Source organism: Lathamus discolor, chromosome 9 (assembly GCF_037157495.1).
Source record: "Lathamus discolor isolate bLatDis1 chromosome 9, bLatDis1.hap1, whole genome shotgun sequence".
Lineage (NCBI taxonomy): Eukaryota > Metazoa > Chordata > Aves > Psittaciformes > Psittacidae > Lathamus > Lathamus discolor.
This window is the reverse complement of record NC_088892.1, coordinates 7,752,423-7,768,123: the sequence shown is the minus strand read 5'-3', so window position 1 is coordinate 7,768,123 and position 15,701 is coordinate 7,752,423. Positions and strand designations below refer to the sequence as shown.

General features: G+C 46.4%; 1 protein-coding gene across 2 annotated transcripts in view; it reads left to right on the top strand.

Moving 5' to 3' along the window:
- LOC136019248 (vascular endothelial growth factor receptor kdr-like) overlaps nt 1-15,701 on the top strand; it is a 124,717-nt gene that overhangs the window by 62,644 nt on the left and 46,372 nt on the right. For both annotated transcript variants that reach the window (XM_065689218.1, XM_065689220.1), the window contains exons 10-11: nt 7,561-7,711; nt 10,858-10,963. In XM_065689218.1, coding sequence (XP_065545290.1) covers nt 7,561-7,711; nt 10,858-10,963 — 257 coding nt within the window. The remainder of the gene's footprint in view (nt 1-7,560; nt 7,712-10,857; nt 10,964-15,701) is intronic.

The following is a 15,701-nucleotide window of genomic DNA, read 5'->3' as shown; positions in this document are numbered from 1 at the left end:
CAAAAATGTCTCTTTAAGAAGTGGTTTCTCTGCGCCTCTGGTCACCAGTGCTCCTGCTGCAGCTGGAATTTAATCCTGCAGGAGCACACATCTCCCTTGCACAGTCACCTTGGCTCATAGTAGGACTCAAGTCCCCAGGAGGTAGCTGACTGCATTTTCCAAACACTCCTTCTTTACATATTTACACATCAAACAGTGTCCAAGAAGCGGTGGGTTGCCGTGGGCTTGTTTTGTTTGATTAAATTCTTATTGAGAAAAGCTTCAAGAAAATAATGTCCCCAAGAATCTGGAGGGGAAGGAGCAAGGAGCAAGGAACAATCGCAGCAAACAGCTGGTGGCTGCACATCTGAGCCAGCCAAGGAGGAGAAATGTGGGAGAAAAGAGTTATTCCAAGCTGGAGCGCAAAGTAGTTTCAGAACAAAACACAAACAAAACCCCCTCAAATCTATTTCTGGGCAAGCAGGCTGTGTTTCATTCTCACCCTTGTACAAGTCATCTGCATGGATCAGGGCTCCTGCTGAGCCCTTCTGGAGCAGTCAGCAGGCTCTGACCACCACGTTGTGAGTGGAGATTGCATTGAAGCAAAAGTTAAGTCAAAAATGGGGGGAACAACCTCCTGCAGCACTTTGCCTTTCTCTTGTGTTCCCAAGTTTCTCTTCTGTACCCCCTTACAGCTCTTCCAGCAAATATTGCTTTGGGTTCCAGCTGCTCTAGTCAATTGAAATTACCTTCCCTCGTGGAGTCCTCGATCCCAAAGCTCTTGTGTTGTATATACAAGAAACACAGGTTTAAGTGCCAGAAACAGCCTGTATCATAAGCAGCAGTAACTCACAGGCTCCTTATGAATTCCCTCTCTCTAGGGCAAGGACTGGAATAAAAGGGGTGCATGGAGACTTCATGTGTGTTGCCATGTGGTCCTTGTTAGGTCAGCAAGGTGACCAGTTACACCTCGCTTTGTTATTGGGGAGAATTAGCTCCAGAGCACTTTGTGATGCATGTTGCCCTGCTCTGCAGTCAGGCCAGCTCTTCATATTTGGGTTAATATCAAAGGCAAAGGGAGGTCTGCGTCTGACCTTCTTTGGCTTGCAAGGGATGAGTTGATATCAAAGGAGTCCCCAGTGATCTCTATAAAAGTTGATAAATATGCAGTGATCCATATGAACAATAACCCATCACCTCAACCAGACCCAGAAACAGTCTGGAGAGGAAAATGAGCCTTTGGGATGAGGTTAATATATTTGTGTTGTGCCAGTTCAGAGGAAAAGAGCTCTTGGAGTGATGTATCTCAACTAAAGCCAGTTGAAGCCAGACTCCCAGAGCCTTTTGGGCATGGAAGGGCCACTGAAACCTCTAAGGTGAACACTATTGCACTGTGAGAAACATAAATGCCTTTGGATTATTAGTGCAACTCAACTGATATCTAGGTTAAAGGACTGAGCCAGATATGAGAAGCAGGGCTCTATAAAACGTTCTACCTTCATCTTGCCTGCACACATCTGTATCCCGCCAGTCCTGGTTTACTTTGTGTATCACATGCATCTCCTGCACAGCTCCTTGGGGGATGACCCAGTCAGGAAAAGTCAAAATAGAAAACCTAACTTTCCACCTCCTGGGCCAGGCAAACAAGCTAGAAAGGTCAAAATAAAGCAGAGCCTCTCTCCATCCAACCGCTGCTCCAGTGTGTTCCTCCCCAAGCCCATTGCTTTGCCCTCCTCATGGGCTGTGGCCAGTGCTTTGGATGGGCAGGACACACAGATGAGAAGGGCAAAGGCAAAGAGATACAGAGCTCCAGCCTATCCTTCAGGTCTCATTTACCAGACACAGGCTGCAGAGAGACAACTGTCTCCTCCTGGGGGATATATGAAAGCAAAGATGCAGCGGCACAAACAGACTGCAATGGGCCTCTCCAGCATGCTATATTAGCAAATAAGGAAGACTTTTGTCAGCAACATCACGCAAACCCTGCACACTTGCAGCTCCACAGTCCAGCCCCTGTGCGCTCCCAGGAGAGCCCCTGATGACAAAGTCAGATGAGCTATTTCCATGCTGTTGGAAGTAGCCAAAGTGATTTTCGGAAGAGGAAGGTGGGGTCCTGCTGGAGTGTGCCAGAAAACTCCAGAGCATTCAGCTCACGTCCCTGCAGAGCAGCAACCTCCCTCTGACAGCCCTTCAAACCAGAGGGCTGGGGGAAGGCAGAGAAGGGCAGCATGTGGTTCCACACTGCCTCTTGCCCAAGCTGTGGGGCTTCTCTTCTGAAAAGCAGGCAAAGGGGGCAGAGACAAAAACCCTGGAGAAGTGCCTGCTCTGCTAGAAATTATCCCGTTCATCATGATGCATTTGCTTGTGAACTCTGTTTACTAACAGGAAATGAGATGGGGGAAGACAGATGAGAGAAACCCCTGTTTTTTCCCCAAAGCACGGCTGCATTGGGGTTGAATGACAAATCTGGGAAAGGTGGTACAGGACCGGAAAAGAGCCTTCTTTGTACAAGGTGAAGATGGGCACATCCAAAAGTGACAGTGCAAGCTCAGAAGAAGCAGCAGCAAGCTGCGCTGCCATTTTAACAACATCATTCCCTGTAGGGTAGGCTGAGTGATTTCTCAGTATCTGCTCATACAGTACCCAGCTGCATGGCTACTCATCCATTCCCTTCCACCCTGCTGGCATTCCCAGCCTGGAACAGCGGGTGACAATGGAGCAGCGGGGTGTGTGCACTAGAGATTAGGCAGGCGACCGATAATTGGTGCCTGTGATTCTATTCCTGGCCGTGGGATTGACTCCTGGGGAGATTCTGGCCACTCATTTCATCTTGGCATCTGCTTCCTCCAAGGTCCCGTGGGGACAATGCTGTGCCCCCACTTCAGAGCCACCTTGTGAGCAGTGCTGCACAAAGTAGAACAGAATGGAGCAACCCCCCCGCCCCCGGGCAGAATGAGCTGGGTTCAAACACAATGTTGTGTTCAGCCTGAAACAAAAGTTTTGGTTTCAGGTTAACGCATTTATTTTCTTTCTTTCTTTTAACAAAAGAAAGAAAAACATCCAAACCACTGAGCTCACCCATAAGAACACAGACAAAGTGGTTTTACTTTGGGGGAGATTTCATCCTCTTTTTCCCATACTGTTTGACCAGTCCAAACTTAGGTCCTGTGTTTCCAATGCACCTTAGAGCGTTCACCTAGCCCGACTTGCAGAGCTGATATTGCCATTAAGTACTGTACAAATGTGAGATGAAAGACACTAAAGTGCAGATTCTTTTTGCTTTGGGGAAATAGAAGAAGCTAAATAGAAAACAAGTTGCCACTCTATCATAGTCTTCATGAAGCCTCACATCCAGCCAAGGACATAAGTTTGACTAAATGCTTCATTGGACCACTCTGTTATTTTAATGATGTGCTTAATGTGAAAAGATTTTTGAAACCCAGTTTAAAACGTAGAAGGGAAGGTACATTAAGAGCAGGTCAGTCAGAGGGCACTAAAGTAAAGCAAAGTTCTCTAAGAAAGGCAGGGAAACTTTCCATGTGCTGTCCTCTATATCTGGATGCTCCTTTAGGGAACAAATGTGCAACCCCAGAATAACATCTGCAATGAATTTAGAGATAGGAGAGACTCCTGCAGCAGAGGTAATGCCAGAGGGTAAATGTCCCAATCCTTGTGCATATTAATTGGCTCCTAATGCCACAAACCAGAGATAACACTAGAAAGTGAGGTGCGATTTACATAATGCTGATCAATTTGAAATGTACAGTAAGCAGAACTGCTTTTTGATTGTATTTCACAGTGCAGCAGCAGCCAAGTCTTTAGTTATTCAGGTCAGCTCTCACACCAGCAATTGCACCTCTGCAAAGTGAGTTGGGGATACAATCACACTTCAAGCCAGAGAGGACAAAAACCCATTTATTTCGACACATTTAAAGGCATCTGAACATTGTGTGATCCAAATGCAGCCAGAGATGAGAAAGCTTTTAAGGTTTGTTTGGCTTCTGCTTGACAAAACTCAGCCGGGATGGTGATGGTGGAGGGATGGATACGGAACTGAGGCAGGTTTGCATGCAGAGGGATAGCAATGGATGCTTCAGGTTAGGAATGAGGTGTATTTAAATATCACCTCTCCTGTAGCAGGCAGGATCAGTGGCTGGGCACAAGGCTCTATGGGAAGCTGTTTGGATTCATAGCCCAAGCCTTCCCCACACCTAAACACCAGCAAAGATAGAGTTTGTGCATAATCCCTCATGCTGCTTAGTAAGCAAACCTGAAAGACAGAGCAAAGTACTGTTTGAAGGAGGGAGAGTGTTATCTGAGGAATACACTACTAGGTGTACCTTAGATTATCACTGGTTTTAGGCTAAAAACTCCTCAACACCCTAAGGGGGAGCCTTTTTGCTGTGCGACTGGTACAGATGCAAGCCCACTGAGCTGGATACCCAGCTGTAGGCTGAGCAGATCTAAAAGGCCAGAACCCACCACAGAAGGCAGTGAACTTGTTTCTGTCACTGATGAAGGCAACTTCTGTGAAGAGGACTTGGCCCAGCGGTGAGCAAACTGAAGGGAGAGGCTTCAGCTCCCTTCTGGGGGCATGGTAAGAGGTAAAATGGCCATGACAGTGCACAGAGATAGAATCATAGAATCACAGAATGGTTTGGGTTGAAGGGACCTTACAGCTCATCCAGTTCCAATCCCCTGCCACGGGCAGGGACACCTTCTGCTAAAGCAGGTTGCTCCAAGCCCCTTCCAACCTGGCCTGTGGAAGAAGGGATGGGGAGGCTTTCTTAGCCAGCCCCTCAAGTACTAAGAAAAGAATTGCCTAAGCCTCATAAATAATAATTATTTCAATTGATGAATCATTTTGACTCATTTTAGGTCTCAAGTAATATTTAATAGTGCTGTGCAGTAAAGTAATTGTGGAATTAAGAATTCATTCGTCACTGGCGTATGTTCTTATTTGAATTAAGTTAAAATTATGATTCTTTTTTAGAAGGATAATTTAAATGACAGTCAATGTGCTCATCACTTCACCGAGAGTATAGGGAAATCTAATACTGAAAGACTGTAATCAAACCTTGTCCCCCCTTCACACACGCAAACCCACACAAACATAACTGTCTCTCTCCCCAAGTGCATAAGGGTTTGTTCTTAGAGCCCAGAAAACACAACACTTGAGTAACCTTTCACATAACACTTGAGTAACCTTTCACACTGAACTTAGAGTCTCCTTCTCCAAGCAAAAATCAGGCTTCTGAGGTCAGCCCAGACATGCCGAACACAGGATTGGAGCCTGAAAAGAAAAATGTCCAAGCTAATGAAAAATGTGCTTCTCTCTCCAGGGAGTTTTACAGAATTACTTTTATGATCAGAAATAATTTACTGATGGGAAATGAGATGCCAGTTACGAGGAAATTCAACATTAGTCCCGGCAATTTGTCCTGTGAATTGCTCTCAAATCTCCAAGCACTCATTCAGTACATTGCAGTACACTGCTTAACCCAAGCAACGCAGTGCAGGAAACCCTGTGTCCATCCTACAGATGGGGATGAGTCTGAGAGACCTGAAGGGCTCTCCCATCTACTCCCTTCCCCATCTTCTCCTTCACAGAAAGCCAACTCCTCTACCTGGGTGAAGGGACAAAGGAGTGGATCTTTGGAGCCTGAGAGAACATTATCTGGAGGCAGACAGGGAAACAAGACTCAAACAAAGGGGATCAAAAAGCGAAAGGGAACACAAGAGCAAAGCCAAGCCAGGCCTGTCATTTGTGTTTTTCCAGTGAAATGTTAGTCAGAACCTAACAAGGGCTCTTTAAAGCAGCTCATGCTTTACTACTGGAGTACAGTGAACTACTAAGATCCAGGAGTTAGGATATGGCTGAACCAACTGCAGCCAATACTCCTTTCGAGTGCTGGAGAAGGAAACGCTGATGTGTTTTCAAGCAATGATGAGGTCAGATCTTTCCGAGTCTGACCTGGCAGCCAGGAGAAACGGAAAGTGAGGATCCCACCACTACACGGGACCAGCCTGGTAGGTCCTCTTGTAGGAGCAGAGGGTTGGAAGGGAAAAAAAGCTATTAAGAAAGAAATGGGGAAGGGCTGAAGATTGATGAGGTGGGCAGCGGCTCATGGTTACAGATCGGGGGCCTCCCTGACAGCAGAAAAAGTAAGTTAACCCGAAAAATAGAAATCTAATCTACATTCACTTCCCAACTTGTCAAAAGCCCTCAGTGCAAAGCAGCCCCACTTGGCTGCACAGAGGTGTCCACAGAGGGACCCCGACCAATAAATCTGTTTGATTTCCTGTTATGAGAAGCAGACAAAGAGATATGGCCAGGGATGGGCAGAGCTGTCTGCATAAGGGAAGAGCCTGTGCTTTCACCCCCAACTCAAACCCACCCTCGCTGAGGTTAGGAAAAGTTCAGTTCACTTTGGGGATTTTTTAGCATTACTCCTCATCTTCGCGTGTTCCTGTGGGAGCTGGAAGGAGATGGGACAAAGCATTCCTTTCCTGCTGGCAACAAGCAGCCCTCAACGTGTCACACACAAGTTTGCTCTTGAGAGATTTCCAGTCCAAGGGTGTGATCTTGCAGCCCCTCCAGATGTGAATAATGCAGTGACATTTCTAATGGTGTGAATTCCTTGGCACTACTCTACAAGTGTTTTCTCCCCACCACTTCTTCTTTGCTTTCTTCACCCCTTCATCCAGTGCACAGGACACATAAGTAGAAAAGGAAAGCAAAGTTTTCAGATCAAAAAAGACTGTTTTTTCCCCAAACCCTGGGGAGAACCTGCACAATGGTAACAGCACTGCAGGCCCACAGCTGTGTGATAAGGTTCCTCTCAGGAGGTGACATCAGAAGTCGAATGCTGTTTTGCCCACAGTCTGTAGACTAAGAGCCTGATCCTGCAGTTCCTGACCAACTGTGTTTCATGGCATAAGTTTTCCAGAAGGATAGCAGGTCAGTGACAACGTTTGAAAGCAGTAAGGATGAATGCGGTAGTATTTCAGTGTATTTTCTGACACACCATAACTAATACCCATTTTGAGGAGGGCCCCTTCGAGCGCCTTAAAGGGGCTACAAGAAACCTGGAGAGGGGCTTTGGACAAGGGCCTGTAGGGACAGGACAAGGAGAATGGCTTTAACCTGCCGGAGGGGAGACTGAGATGAGCTCTTAGGCAGAAGCTCTTCCCTGTGAGGGTGCTGTGGTGCTGGCACAGGGTGCCCAGAGAAGCTGTGGCTGCCCCATCCCTGGCAGTGCTCAAGGCCAGGTTGGACACAGGGGCTTGGAGCAAGCTGCTCTAGTGGAAGGGGTCCCTGCCTGTGGCAGGGGTTGGAACTGGGTGAGCTTTGAGGTCCTTTCCATCCCAAACCAGTCTGTGGTTCTTTGTTTCTGCCAATGTATACTTTCAGTACTGCTGGTAATTCCCCTACAACTTCCCCCCACTTAATCGCTGCCCAGTGACCACAGAAAAAGGTGTCAAAACCTTTAACAGAACCAGGACCATGACCATGACTCTGGCTGTAAGTCTGCTCATTTGCATAATATTTTTTTTTGTCTTTTTTCTTTCTTTCTTTAGAGAGGCCCAAAATCTATGAAAAGGAAACTGACTTTGATAAGATTGAGCGGGTGGAGTTAAGAAGCAAACACAAAATCCAGTGCACCGTAAGCGGGAATCCTGATCCCAAGATCGAGTGGAAGTGGCAGCCCTGCAGCCTCACAGACACGCTGTAAGTGGGCATTCCTATGGGCGAACACGGTGCAGAATAGTTCGGTAGTTTCAAGTCAGTTTTGCCTTACTTATCCTAGTTAAAAATCACAAGCAATGAACCCCCACCTCAAGATGTCAGGGGTTACGAACCCAGCAGACACTGAGTTGTGTGTGATCTTCTCCGAGTTACGAACACCTTTGATATTACCAGAATTGTGTCAAATAAGTTTAAAGTGACTAAAGATCAGGCTTGAATTTTCTTTAACTTGACTAGCAATGTCCCTCTTACCATGATCTTTTCTCATACCTCTGATGCAGCCTACACAGTTGACAAGGAAAAAACTAAATAGGTGCTTTCTGTGTATGGGTCACACTCTTTCTTCCCCTGCAAGAGCTATTGTCAGACAAACCTGCCAAAGGCTTGGCTTCGGTTTGGTGCCATATGGAATTTATGCTGCTTTCTAAGGGCTGTCTTCACCAGTGCACCCTGAGCAGGGGCTCCTGTGGCAGCATCTGCGTTGCAGAAGCTGGAAGCAGTAACGAGGCCTTCACACCTCACTGAGGGCCCTTCCTGGCTCTAGTCTGGAGGCAGCCTGAAGTGGAGACACAGAAGCAAGCCACTGGGTCAAAACTGTCAGAGAGGAGAGAGACAAGATAAACACAAGATGCCTTTTGAGATTTGCCTTTTTCAAGCAGACGTCTTCTTTGCTCCTGCTCTTATATGAGCAGGGTGATCTATACAGTGAGGTTTTGGCTGAGGTCTGAATGCTTCCTCTGGTACTCCCAGGGGACCTGCAGGAGGCACATAAAACAATTCTGACTGCATTTCAACTCTTCCCTGTTAGTGAGAGTGATAAAGTCAGGTTTTCCATTCATAAAAAGATGAAGGCAAGTCTAGGAAGCAAGGGAGAAAATTCCTGGATGGCTCCTTATTTTCTCAAAGCTGTCAATGACAAGCCACAAATGAGGCAAAAAATCACAAGCGGAAGTTCCTTCTCCAGATTCTCTGCTGCAGCAGTTGCAGTGATGTCGGGTGATCTAGTCTCAGGCTGGGTCTAAACCATGACCTTGCATCCTTCCACAGGGGCAATAGCCCATTACCTCATTTAGGTAGTTATACAGCTCCTGCAGGAATAGAGCAGCAGAGAGCTGTAGGCTTACGTAGGCCTGCTGGCATTGCAGCTCAGCAGAAGGCATAAGCTGCTGCTTCAGAGGTGTTCAACGAGAGCAGAATGGAAACATCATAAGGAAACAGGTTATGCATTCTGTAGGAAAGCCGAAGAGATGACCTGAAATCTTTTCCATCCCTTTCTGTGTAGGGAGAGGGAATTGGTCACAAATGCTGAATTAAGCCAGATTTGAACAAGTGACCTGGTGGCAAAAGACCTCATATAACCCTTGTTCCAGCTCTCTGATCTTATCAATTTAAATACAATTGCAGAGTGGCGTCCACCTCTCCTGGCCTCCGGGGCAGCCTTATCTTTTTCCAGCAGAAGCTGTAGGAGGATTCCTGTGGGAAATGACACAGACCCCATTTCCTTCTGTTGTCTCACTTCCTCTCTCTCTCTCTTTCTCTCCCCCTCCTCAGTAGGGCACTCTGAATCCCAGAACACTATCATTGTTCCTTGGAGCTGTGATGTGATTTGCTTCCTCTGATTTTTTTCCCTTCATCCTCAAGGCAGAATTGTGCCTTGCAGGAAGTCACTCAAGACATCTTTTAATTAGGCTCTTTGGAGAGCTATAAACCCTCCCTTGACCCAGGGTGTTGCCCATGTGCCTTGTGTGGACTTGGCAAAGGTACGGCTGATTTATGGAGCAGTTTTCTGCAGCATCAGCCCTTGGTCATCACGTATGAAAGTCCCTATTCATTTTAACTCCTATAATCCTAATTTGCTATGATGGGTTTGGAGGTTGCTGGGACCAGCCATGGGAAGCGCAGGGCCTCTTCTCAGGCAGAAGGCACTTTCCTGTTGTGCAGCATTATAACTTGTGCAAGGTGCAATTGCAGCTGGTTGTGGAACTAAACTCATTTTGACTTCACTAACTTGCCATCCCATAGTCACAGTTTATAACCCCTTGCCATGCTGGACTGGAGCTGAGAGGAAAAAGCCTCAAGCTGTGCCAGGGGAGGTTTAGATGAGATATTAGGAAACATTTCTCCACCAAAAGGGCTGTCAAGCGCTGGAACAGGCTTCCCAGGGCAGTGGTGGAGTCACCATCCCTGGAGGTGTTTAGGAGATGTGTGGATGTGGTACTGAGGGACATGGGTTAGGGGTGGCCTCAGCAGTGCTGGGTTCCTGTTGGACTCAGTGATCTTAAAGGTCTCTTCCAACTATTACATGATTCTGTGGTTCTCTGAACTGTCAACTTGAAAATGAAAGCCCTCGAGCTGCAGAGCTGGCAGCACCCTCAGCCAGGAGCACTGCTGAAGCCTGTGTGCTCTCAAGCATAAGGCGGTCTGTGCCTCTGCCATTTAGTCCAAGGGTTGTAGTTAAAGAAGACAAAAGCCTTTTGCTTTGGATGGTGCAGTTACCCCTTTTCTGCGTGACGTGCTACATACACTGCTCTGCCCACAATCCAGAAATGAAGACTGATCACAGACAGACAGATGGCTGTCTGCTGGGGAATACGCAATAGCAAAGGAGCCTCCTGCTATCATTATCCCAGTATTTATCCATTCTACTCCCTCAGCCTGCACTTCACGTTGGAAAGCTGAGCAGACACAGTGACATTCACCTCCCCACAGTTCTGACTGACTGGCATTTTGAACCCTCAAATGCACTGCAAGTGCTAAGAGAGCACTGCCAAAGCCACAACTGCACTGAGCTGGAGCGAAACTCCTATCAGCCACATTAAACCCACAGGATTTCATTAGCTGCCCACTGTTTGTTGTTTTCAGTCTCCAGGAACTTGGGTGTTTCCTTGCTGGTCACGTACTGATCTTGGTCCATCTCCATCGAGGTGCTTCAGAAGGAAATTTGGAATGTTGTGATGAAGGAATGCAGTAGTTTCACTGAGGTCACAACCTCCAGCAGCAATAGCTTTTAGGAGGTTTAAGACCTAAGATTATTGTCTAAGAATGACATCCTCTGTCTTTAATGACAACACAGGGTTATCTGCTGTGACTTGGGTTCTTGAACTCCACCTTTGCTTTTCTACCCCCAGATGCATCCCCGAAGGACAAAAAATGGTGGTTCATGAGAACATGGTCGTAGGCAACAAGATCAGAAGCATTGAGAACATAACCCTGAAGCATGGCGACAAAAGAAAGGTATGTGTCTGGGGGAAGCCTGAGCCATGATGTCATGGAATAGCAGAGGGGACGCTGCGCTCACACGGAGCTCTCCCGCACTTCCCAAGCTGCCGCCAGGGTTGTTGGCATGCTTCACATTCCACAGCCCTGGGATCATTCTCTCAGATCCCTGCTGTTTACAAATGCCACGATTCTGGCAATGATGTCACATGCCCTGGTTATAACTCTCCAAAGATTTTTGGGTCAAAACCCTCTCTGTGTCCCTCAGTCTTGAGAAAGTGTAATGGTGGTGCAGTGCAGGAGGGGTCCTGTGAAGTGTACACAGCTGATAAGGACCATGAGTTCATTAAAGTGCTTAGCATTAGAGAGCACTTGGTGCTGCCTGGCCTTGCCTACTCTCCAGCAGCAGGAGTTCAACAGCTGTGGAATTTAAGAGGTCTACAATGGCCTCATTTGCAGAGCCTGGAGTTGTCAATGTTTCTTTACCCATTTGGGTTGCCAACCATGATACCAAGACAATGAAGGTGGGAAGATCTCCTTCTTTCTACACTTCCCTACCTGCTTCCCCTTCCAAACAGCACTGGGAGCACGCTTCCTGCATGGACTGCAGTGATCCCAGCCATGGATTATCTCTTAATGCCTCCTGGGTACCTGTGGCGATAGTGAGTTGAGGCCAAGCTGGATGGGGCTTGGAGCAACCTGCTCCAGTGGAAGGTCTCCCTGCCTGTGGCAGGGGTTGGGACTGGATGAGCTTTAAGGTTCCTTCCAACACAAACCAGGCTGGGGTTCTATGATTCTGTGATAATCCCTGAGAAATTGCTGCATCTGATTCACAGACTTCTGCCATGTATTGGAGAAGATGCTGTGGTCTGGCTCAGACAGTTGTTCTATCCGTCTTGGTCTTATAGAGGTTTGTGGCTTTAGGAGTGGTTTTGAGGTGGATGCTCAGATAATTTAGTGCCTATTCCTGCAAGGTGCTGAATGCTGCAGCTTGCATCCTAGTATACCTTTAAGCATATGATAATTCTTGGGCTACTCCCATGCTTAAAGTTAAGCACAAAGCTTAAATGCTCTTCTGGATTGGGTCCAGCCTAAATCAGCATCTGGCAGGATCAGTGCCTTAACCATCTGCTCTTTCTCATGGAGCTTTCCAGCTCTGAACATAATCTAAACCAGAGCTTGGAAAACATGGAGGTTGGGCTGGGAAGGAGAAAATCACTGCTCACATTTCATTGCTGAGTCTTCCCCTTGCTGGAAGATATTTATAAATTGGATTTATTGATATGGCATAGTGCCCCTTAAGCTCTGGTTTTAATGTATTCTCTAAGAGCATTAGAAGCACCTACCTACAAAGTGCTTGTAAAAACAGAGGTTGGTGACATGTACCTACAGACTTTCTTCTGGTTGCTGCATGGGCTGGCAAGAGTTTTGTGGCTCTCATGACTACTGTTTCTCTCCATACACACCATCTGTCTAAACCTAGTGTCCAGGAGCTTAGTTTGTATCTGATGATCAGCCTTAAAGTTATGTTAGTGCCCATATAAAAGTGCAGGGTTTCACTATTGCTGTGACTCAAAAGCTGTCTGTTGGGACAGTGAGACACCTCCACCACACAGAATTAGAATCTTTGGTTTATGCGTATGTACAGCACTCACGTTTCTTCCTTTATCAACTTTGCTGAGGCAAGTATGCAACTGGATGGAATTTCAGTCTGGTAGTGGACTGAAGATGAGATTTGGCTACAGTCTCTGAAAGAGGTGTTTTATGAGTGCCACAGAGCCCCTGCATCCAGTGGGAGACTCCAAACACATCCCCAGTCTATACTGGTGCATCATTAGGGACTTCCCAGCTTTCCCCTATCACCTATTTTCCCTAGAAAGAAAAGATGCAGCAATCTCCAGGTACAGCGACCAGAGGGGACATAGAGCTCCACTCCCACAGAGGAGTCCTCAGCACCCACCCACAGTTCAGTCCTGACACCCCCATGTCCTGCCTGCAAAACATGGTGGACACCAGAGTGCCTGGAGAAGGGGTGTGCAACTCTGTGATGGAACCAAGGACCATGAGGGAACCTCAGCACAAAGACCCCAAAGCTGTTCCTAGAAGGGCTCCTCTTGTTCCCTAAAAGCTTTGCTGCTGCTCACACCTTGGGTACCACAAGGAGCCCGAGGCTGCCCCTCGCTCTGCCCTGCACAGCCATCTCTGCTCTTTGTAGGCTCCAGGCATCCTGCAGCATTCATTTGCGAGACATGTTCAAAAGCTCGGCCTACAACCCTTTATCTTGAGCTTTCACGTATTTCATTACTAAAGTTTCATAAAAGTACTGCCTTACAAGCTACATAATTGTACAATTTATGGTATCTTCATTATTTCCATCTCCTCCTGATCCATTGGTTGAAAAAACATTCTGAGGTGTTTCCTAATAACTTTTATGTCCTGATTGAGATTTATTCAAATTAATAAAACCAGACTTTATGCATCTCAGGTTTCAGCACTCTGTCTCCCTGCTTACATCGGCAGACAGCTCTTCTCCTTCCCCCTTTCTGAAGTCCAAGGCTATCTGGGTTAAGTCTTTAGTCTTTAGATAATAGAACATAATGCAAAAAGAGACACTGATGAAAACTCATAGTCTTCAGCCTTCTCCTTGTGTTTTATCAGTCGTTATTCCCACCACAAATGGGATAGACAGGAAACAGCCCAATCCATTCCCACCATGTCCTAGCAAGTAATTCATCTGCATTGACTAGCCAGATGAAATAATAAAGATGTTGGAGTCTGAGCATGGCTTTTATTGACTGTGGAATGAAGCTGGGATTAGCTGAGAGGGGTTATTTTTCCTGTGTGGGTTGAGCCTGCCCAGTGATAGCTGGAGCCTCAGAGCAGAAGGTAGAATTTACCTTGTCTCCAAGATTTCTCAGCATCCCTGCAGTTCACCCTTGGAGAACTGTAGCAGTACCTGCTGGTCCACTGACCTAGCTAAAAATGCATTAACTTTATAGAGCTGCTGAGAATATGGGAACAATCCACCAGATCCAGAACCTTGCTCCAAAGCCAGCTTGCAGGGCAGCAAGCATGGATTTTTCCAGCAGACCACTGATGCTTGATGTGCTCTTTAGACATCTATTTGACAAAAGTGGCATATAAACCTGAGAGGTCCCTTGCCATCTGCACCATAATGATTATTCCACCATTATTCCACAGATAGAGAAGGGGATTTCACCCCCTCCTGTATTCTTAAGGCTGAGTCTAATTCCTAAGGAAAAGCATGTGGTTATCATTAACGTTATGATGTACTTCACTGAGGTTTTGGTCAAATAGTGGTTGAGGCAATTGCATCGTGCTAGTTTTAATTTTCCTGATGATTTTGAGTCAATATTGAACCTTTCCCTTTGTGATTTAAACTCCTGTGTAGCTACATCTAAAGACTACTTTTTAACACCAGATGAAACATGCCTGAGTGCCTGAACTGCCTCAATTTCCTCTTTGAGTTGCAAGGAGCTAGGGTGCTATTTTATTTTCTTCCCTGCTAGTAAACGGGACATACTGGTCTGAGCTTGGGAGAATGGGACATAGCAGAAAAGGAGAGAAATCCACAACCACTCAAGAAAATTGCCCCCAGAATGCCAGGTTTAAACCTCAGGAGCAAAAGGAGGACACTGGAGTAGTGGGACGTGTTTAAATGTGTGAGCATCTCAGTAGAGCTGTTTAAATTGTCCCCCTGGGTGGGAGTACATCCTAGGAAGCTCCCACAAGCCTTGTTATGTTAGTCTGTGGCAGGGGAAAGGACAGCCAGAGAGCTCTCAGTCCATCCGTACTAGAAACGTGTACCAGTTCCTCCAGTATTCCATTTCCTGCCCCGTACAGCACCTTTCCTGGTCACACAGCACTACCATCCACTCTGCTGTGCTCCATGAGGAAAGCAAGGATTGTTCTCATTTTACAGGGAGAGAAACAGCCACTGCCAGAGATGAGAGCAAACCCTCCAAGTTCCCACCCAACTCCCAGACTTCTCTTATCACTTGTTTTCAGTCCACCCTTTAGCATGTTTTGAATGAATGAACTAAGCTCATGGATCAGAATTGTCAGGCTATAAAAATAAGTGTTATGCTGTGCCATTCAAGTAGATGGATTGGGAGCTAGCTGAGTATTCTCTTTGCGGGGTCTCTGCTGAAGTTCCTATAATTCCACCTTCTCCCCAGCTCTGGCAGAGTTACACAGCTGAGAAGTTTCCCACCCACATCTTCTACTCCTCATCCTCACCCACACAGAGCTAACGAAGTGCAAGAGAGAACTGTTAACTAAAGCTGTTGGAGAGGGGGATTAGACAAAGCAAAGAGAAAGCAAGAAATAACAAGATCTATTAATTCATGCTGGCTCCAGCTTAAAAAGTCTTGCTGCTCTGTCCTTACTACAAGATGTCTTCAAACACTCATGGTACATGGCTGTGGAATGTTTTTTGGCTGCTTCTAAAATGCCTTTTTTTTTATCACTTCAGGAACATTACAGTGCAAGACATATGGACTGTATTGAACTGTTCTGTTACAAGTTTTCCCAGCAGCAATGTCTAGTTACTTGTCATAGCTGTTCTTCAGAGATCAGTCATTTTATTTCTTTTCTTACCAAGTCTTAAACTTCATGTATTCTTTTACAGTAATTATTTATTAGCTAATCATCCCCTCTTCAGGCTCACAATATTGGGTGGCCTTTAGGTTAAGCAATAGGAAATGGAGCCCTTTACTTCCAAATTCAACCCAGG